This window comes from Adiantum capillus-veneris, chromosome 12, assembly GCF_014529385.1.
Source record: "Adiantum capillus-veneris isolate H3 chromosome 12, ASM1452938v2, whole genome shotgun sequence".
Lineage (NCBI taxonomy): Eukaryota > Viridiplantae > Streptophyta > Polypodiopsida > Polypodiales > Pteridaceae > Adiantum > Adiantum capillus-veneris.
Window position 1 is genome coordinate 154813547 of NC_140942.1, and position 7429 is coordinate 154820975.

General features: G+C 43.9%; 1 protein-coding gene across 1 annotated transcript; it reads right to left on the bottom strand.

Annotated features, from left to right (window-relative positions):
• Nucleotides 1-237: 237 nt before the first annotated feature.
• Nucleotides 238-3321, bottom strand: LOC147446719 (putative pectinesterase 53). The gene is made up of 5 exons (XM_086525887.1): nt 2672-3321; nt 1973-2183; nt 1624-1830; nt 688-926; nt 238-587 (listed from the first exon to the last, which is right to left on the bottom strand). Exons 1-5 carry the CDS (start codon nt 3145-3147, stop codon nt 437-439), a joined length of 1284 nt encoding a protein of 427 aa, XP_086382013.1. The 5' UTR covers nt 3148-3321; the 3' UTR covers nt 238-436.
• Nucleotides 3322-7429: the final 4108 nt, after the last annotated feature.

The following is a 7429-nucleotide window of genomic DNA, read 5'->3' on the forward strand; positions in this document are numbered from 1 at the left end:
TGACCATATTATGAGAGTATTTCTTTTCCCCATAAAAAGCGTTGGGAGTGTATATTAAAAAAGAAACAAGGTTACAATATCTTGGGGGAGATTACAAAAACAGCGAGGTACAAGTAATTGTCCGATACACAGGGAGATACTCCTTTGTTCAAAATTACATCTGCTGTGTGCTGTGGTTGCATATCCTAGTTGTTGCATATCCTAGTTGCTTAATATTCTGAGAGCATTCACAAACAGTCAAAACAAGAAAACTTTGATTAACACACCAACGTACACTGGACAATACAAATTGGATTATCTTTAATGCTAAGCCGAGTAGTATTGCCTTTTTCATTATGTGTATGATGTGATCTTTATAAGCAAAGTACAGCAGTACTGCTGTTGATGGTCACTGGTCATTTAAACCTCCGGAGCGCAAACTAACAGTAGCCTATGGTTACTCATAAGGAAGCCATTGGTCACCTTGTACAAAACTTATGTTGACAAAAGGTGAGGCTTCTGAGCTGTCCAGCTGCCGGGACCAAATAACGCGCTTTGATGCCCTAGCACCCGGTCCGCTGCAGTTGAACTCGTTGTAAGACACCGTTCTGCAGCCGTGTAAACACATACAAACCACAAATCAGAAGGGTAATCATTTGCATGGGGGAGAGAGACAGAGAGAGAGAGAGAGAGAGAGAGGGCACTTACAGCTCCCTTGCCTCGTCTCCCCAGTTGTGCCATCCTTGAGGGGCGATAATGGCATCCATATAACAGGATGCATACACCACCCTAGAGAAGGGACCCCACGCTCTGCCCAAATAGAGCTCTATGCTCGTATTGCTGCCTGTCACTCGGCAGTCAACAATGGAGAAACCAGTGTCTTCACTTGCATTTTGCCTTTTCTGCGCCGTTATGAATCCGGAGTCCACTGCATGAATCTGGCATGACTGCCATCCCAAAACCACCGGCTCCTTAGTTAAAAATGATAAAGCCGGCTTGCAGCTCCCGAACATGCTACTGCCTTCTTTCACTACTACATTAATATGAATCCACGGTACTTTCTTTCTGAGCTAGGCAACCTGCAAGCTTCTTAACTTAACATGCGACTCTTCTTAATTTATGCAAGTTCTAAATTCTAATGCTCACCAGCCCGACTATATATATTTATTTTGAGAGTGCAAGAACTTTGACACACATGTACACACCTTATGTACAATGGCCTTACAAGTAGGGAGAGAGGCATCCCATCTCTCTCTCTCTCTCTCTCTCTCTCTCAACACCCCCCCCCCCCCCCCCCCCCACCCCGACCGACATATGAGAATAGTCCCTAAAGACTTAGAACTTGTCTACAAACTGGCAAGGGTGTATTGAACCCAAGACCTTAGGCACATAGGCACATAGTGAACGTGTGGTAGCTCAGTTGCCCGACTATATTATTATTATCGAGCCCCCTTTCAACTTTCTAGTTCGTAATCTGCATCAGCCTTTTTCTTTTACACGAGGATTTCTACTTTTGTACTTTGCATTTCCAGACTGCGTTGGTGGCATAATAATGAGCTGCGAGTGACTTATTCTAGACAGAAATGTACTGTTCTAACTTCTCACCACAAGCAAACTATCGTGAAGTTGGGAGTTATGATTCACCTTATAAAGTGACAGTCCATCGCCAAAGATGAAATCAACGGACCCTTCTATATAACAGTTTCTAAAGTAGTGGCGACCCTTATGATCGTACAAAGTATCTTGCCTTCCCCGGAAACTGCAATTGTAAAATGCAACTTGATCTCCAGACACCTGTAAAGCCACCGCTTGCCCGCCTGAGGAGCCATTTGCTGGTGTGGGTGCGGTGTTCTGGAAGATGCAAAGAATGTGGTTTCAAGCTTGCTTGTAATTAAGACTTATCTAAATTGTGCTGATTGTACAGAAGATCATGAATTACTGTCTAGCTAGTGATTCATTTATGATACAGAAACCTGAGTTATCCACTTGAAACCTGAAAAGTTATTCCCCTAGCGATGAAATTTGGTGCATTAACTGCCACAGTGGCGCTGTGGAAGGTGCCAAGGGGTCTTCCAGGACGAGTATTGGGGTCATTAAACGGTGCAAAGGTAGCTGCTGTATCATTCCAGCTGATAAGGGTGTTCTCCCTTCCAAAGCCTTGAATCCTGATCAGCGGCTTGTTGTGAGGGATGCTCACTTTTTCTCTGCCGCAATATAATGCGATGAAATTACAGATGCCAAATCAGGGAGAAGTCCAAAGTAACTCCAAACAAGAAGACATCAATACATCACTCGTGCAGAAAGCAAACCCAGAAGTGGCAACTTGTATGTTGCTGCAAAACCTCTAGAATTACAATTTACACGCTTTCAATACCTTCTGTAGGAAGTGCAACTTTTGAATTTCTAAGAAGAAGCCGTGCCTATAAATATGTCTCTATGAAATTTGTAATGCTAAATATATGGACTGCCCTTCTGATCAGTTGCTGTAAGATTTTCCTTGCAGGAATAAGGTTAAGTTTCCACAACAATTATGAGAGAAAAATCTACAGATGGCTTCAAAATGCAGCTTATATGATACGGTTTCTAGGGAGCGTGCGCCTCGAACGGGTCAAGATTTACAAGCAAGAAGCGGCAAACGGCGTAACTGTAGAGATAAAAGTGGTTGCTGGAACGAAAGCATTAGAATACCTACTTATAAAATCCGCCAGTGACAAGAATGGTGTAGACACGTGTGTTGTTGAAAGGTATGGAGTCCACAGCAGCTTGAATAGTTTGAAAATGGCCAAATCCAAACTGGTCCACTATTATCAGCCTGCTTGCATTCACAGACCGAGCTTCCATGAAAGCTTGAGAAGATCGAAAACTGCGACGATATGGTTTCTCATGTATTGTCCCGACTGCATCCTTGATGGGGATCGACCACCACGCAGATGACAATGAGAATTCGCTTGATGCAAGAAACATACCAGAGGAAGCGTTGTGAGAAGGCGAAGCTGGACTTGTGCGAATTAGGGATATGGGAGGTTGACGGAGACCTTGCACGACTCTAGTCTGCTGCTGCGTTTGAGATTTGCAGAGAAGCAGACGAAGAGAGCGCGGATGCAGGCCAAACTGCAAAGAGATTAGGAGCAATGCACCGACCAGAAGGTAAAGCAAAATGATAGACATCACTAGAGAACATGAGAGGCTAATCTCTAATTAGCGCTAGATGATAAGAAAGCGTGCTGCAGCTCGTAGATTAACAAGCGAGCCTGATCAATATTGGAGACGATTACCCGCAAATTCTCAGCGACAGTTGTTCGAGCGTCACACTCTTTTCGAGAGATCACACTCGGATACCCGCCCCTCTCCCACACCCCGTGAGGCGGGTGAACTAGGGGTGAACTCGGGGCCCATTCACGCCGAATTCACCCCCTAGTTCACTGCCCGATCGGACGGATGAGATCAAAGCCGCTCCACACACACATATTTGGAACCTAGATCCCTCCTGGCTGACCCCGCGTGAGATAGAGATGAGGCACAATAATGACGCTACACTATCTCATTATTAAAAGAACCACTTTACTTGCCAACGAGTTCGTGATAATCGAGTGGTAAATCCTCCACATTTTGTGTTGGCTGCTAGAGAAGGAAAGATGGCCGGGGCAGTGTTAGGATTTGACAGGCAACTCAAAATGTCAAAAGACAGGTATGTAAGAAGTATGCCCTTCTGGATAGAAGGGAAAAATTTAACATTGCCCTTTCAATGACAGAAGAGTAAAAAATGTCCCCTTACACAGCACAAAAAACTTAAAGAACAAGCATTTTTCAGCACTACCAAATACTTGTTCATGACAAAGGCCAGCAAAGAGTCGTAGCAACATTCATTTGTACAAATCCAAATTGAATGTCAAGGCATCCATTTTCCATACAAGAAACAACTAGACTCTATTGGAGAAACTAATCAATTCTTACATTGTCCGAGGCTAAAGCTTAATAGGGGGCAGACTGAGAGCCTGAGAAGAGTCCGAAGGTTGCTTGCAAGAGTCTTTGTGTAACAGACTTGGACACTCCAAGTCGAGAATCTACAGCGACAACACAAATAAACACTTTAGAACAATTCACAGTTCACAATTGATTTGACACTGGCCCGATGGAGTTTCGTGCGTAGAGATATTGGCCCCAAAGACTGGCGCCCCTTTCGATATTTCTTTATGTATTAATATGTGTTCAAAGTACAAGAGTGTCGGCAGGCGTTCACACTCAGACTCTGTCTAGATGCTCTGAGTTGTGAGGCCCTGCCTACTTATTTAAAGAATACAAAGGGATGCTAAAAGCAGAGCCCCCCAAAAACTGAAAATCAAAAACCCCCAAAAGCTTCAAGTTAAAAGCTCCTCGGAAAATAAAGCAAGAGACTCTTTCTCTCTCATTATTGCTTAATGTAAAATAAAGTATCTTTTAAAGATTGCGTGAGATTTCCAAAAAGCATGCCCAAAAAGAAAATCTGTTGCAATTCAGTCTTCACAATTTTCACTGGCGTCCGTATAACCTACCACATGGCAGCTCCGCGATCTTCGTCGAAATTTGCGGACCCTGTCCGTACAGCAGTGCCACGTCAGCAATCAGCCGGATTTCGGGTGTAGGCAGCAGAGAGTGTGTATGTGTGTTGTGGGCATGCCATGTCATAGTTTGTGACACTTCGTGTTGTCACAAGACCTTCCAACTCTCTCCTGCGTTGATGTAGCAAATCCCACATTTCTTTCTCCTCTTTTGCTGCAGTTCCTTTGTTGTGTGTGGGGATGATGTTAGCCGCCCTTGTGACCATCGACACTCGATATCTTTCCAAATCCCTACAGACACCTACAGAGAGAGGCTGAGAGTAAGAGTTACACTCGCGATGCTCGTGCCACGGTTTGGAGTCTGGCTCGTTTCAAATTTTGGGTGAGCACTGAGTCGCCCATTTCCCATTAGGTTAAGTTAGAACTTAGCAATGGCCACTGGCCCATTTCCCATTAGAATTTAGAAAATTACCAAATTATGAATGGCTTAATCACAAACCCCGACCCCCCTCATCTAGTTTTAATTCTTGTTAATATGTAAAATGTGAATGTGAATGCAAATGTCTCCACTCCTATCGTTGGTGGGCCTTGACCTCAGTTAAACTCCACGAAGGGCTTTCCTAAGGGTTGCCCTTCTAATGATAGGAGAGTGGGATTAGCATCCTTCCATGAGGATGGGCAGATTTTTCCTTCTCCCTTCAAAACACCGGCGTTGCCTCAAAGTGGCCTTCATACGAAGGGCTCGAGAGTCAAAGAAGGGAAGAAGGGCGTCAAATCCTAACATGCCCCGGCCCGGGGGATTTGCTCGCTCTCTGACAAGGGTACGAGGCCATGTGCACTTTTGGCGTGGCAAATGGCTACCGCCACTTAGTTGTGGCAAACCATTGCCCACCACAATGTGACAGGGCAAGTGCTCGAAAAAAACTTTTTTCCAAAAACTTGGCAAACCTACATATGTGAAACAACAGAGGTAAATCGACAAAATTTGACGGTTTTGATAACGAATCACACTAATTTTTTCAAAATTTTGTAGGTTTTCTCACCTTCAAATATAAAATTTAGAGGTAAATTTTAAAATGTGTAGGTGGGATTACACTAAACCTAGGTTTTTTTCGAGCACTGGACAGGGGCCTTATAGCCGAGCCTTGCTTGCATTAGTTTTATTAAGGGTCGTCCCACATAGCGTCTCCAGGGGTTGGAGCTTGGAAGGACTCACGATCTAGAAAACTCGCCGTTACACACCAGGGTTACATGGGATGATAGAGTACTGCAGTCCCTAGAAATTTTTCAAAAATGGTAAAATACTTGCAGTGCTTTTCAATGCTTTGCGTGTTGGCATGATGCGCATGGAAAAACACAAGCGGTCAACAACCTTGAATTCTTGGATAGTCGGTGCTTACATGCGTTGCACCGCATATGTGAGTTGTCGTGTAACCCTTGCAAGCTTCTATGTGTCCCCCATGAAAAGCTTCTATGTATTTTTCTCAATCTATTTTTCAAAAGCCATGATTTTAGGGAGGAATTTGACTAATTCGATATGCTAAACATAAGTGGTGCCAACGTCTTCATTAAGCGGTATCTTACAAGATACCATGTAAGACTAAAAAGTAATACAAGGAAAGAAAACCAAATGGTTTTAATCTGCCGTTTCCTTCAGTATTTTGCGGAGGAGAGAGAGAAAAAGACACCCCTCTAATTTTGTGAAAATTCCCAAAATAATGTTTATCTAAAAAATTTTAATCTTTATCCTCTTTTGACAATTGACATCCGTTTCTGAGTGCCTAGCATGTAATTTGTCACAATTACCTTGCAAATATCTTATCATCTTTTATTGATAGACAATCAGTCTTCCTAATGATATTTTTGGGAATTCACATTGTGAGTTCATTTGGGGATTTTTGAAATTTGAGGGGGATGCATGCGTGGGACACAACCCAGGTGGGAGGTCCGCAGCTCGCCAGGTGGAGGTTACGGGTGGCGAGATGACGAGAGGTGCCAGAGATGAATGGAGCGTGAGTGATTGATTGCGAGAAGATGCAAGACTAGACTCGCGCAGGCAACAGCAGCAGTGTAGAGTGAAAGTTGATGCTGCGAATGGCCCGGGTGTAGTCTCTCTCTCTCTCTCTCTCTCTCTCTGACGCAATCGAGGCATCGTAGCATCTCCTCCTGAGGGGATGGTATGGCACGTAGAGGAATGAGCCTGGCAAGAGTTGAGATAGGCTGTGTGTGTGTGTGTGTGTGTGTGTGTGTGTGTGTGTGTGTGTGTGTTTCCCTCCTCGCGACGACAGAGGATCTAGAGGGTGGGTCCCGTGCGAGCAGACAGAGAGAGGCAAGAGGGATATGGGGAGCGGGGGAGGGGTTGTGGCGAGCCAGAAAAGCCAGTAAATAGGTTAGGCTTCTCCTGGAGTGACTTGAGGGATCTTCAAAGATTCAGCTAAATAATTAAAGTTCAGCGAATAGAATAGAATAGTATTAGGAGGAAACGATAGATATTCCTAAATATTAAGAGGTAGTAAAAACCAACGAGCTCTTAGAAAAAGCAAAGATACCCTTCATGTATATTCCATATTTAGTTCAAATAAAAGTACCACTAATCTTCTTAATGACATGCAAGATCCGGCTCTAATATGAGGCTCATTTCAAGGTGTGTTGCATAGAAGAACTATGTATAGCACACGAGCACCAGAGCAGAAGTCAACCACTGCTTACTTTTTAAGGTCCCTATCACATTGGGACACCCGTCCACTCGCTTTTTGAATTGTGGATTGTCTCACTGTATCGCACTAGGCTTTAAAAAACAAGTGAAAGGGTCACGGTGGCTTTCCAAAAAAATAAGAAAGTGTTAAAGTAATTAAGGTTGAGTTTAACTGGAAATGGTGTTCAAGAAAAGATTGCCTCAACTTAGCCTTGAG

Excerpts from the sequence above, each read along its gene's own strand:
- LOC147446719 (XM_086525887.1), bottom strand. The coding sequence starts at position 3,147 with ATGTCTATCATTTTGCTTTACCTTCTGGTCGGTGCATTGCTCCTAATC. Across the intron at positions 2,184-2,671 it reads GTCACTGGCGGATTTTATAA|AGAAAAAGTGAGCATCCCTC; the intron begins GTAGGTATTCTA and ends ATATTGCGGCAG. Across the intron at positions 588-687 it reads GGAGACGAGGCAAGGGAGCT|AACGGTGTCTTACAACGAGT; the intron begins GTAAGTGCCCTC and ends ACACGGCTGCAG.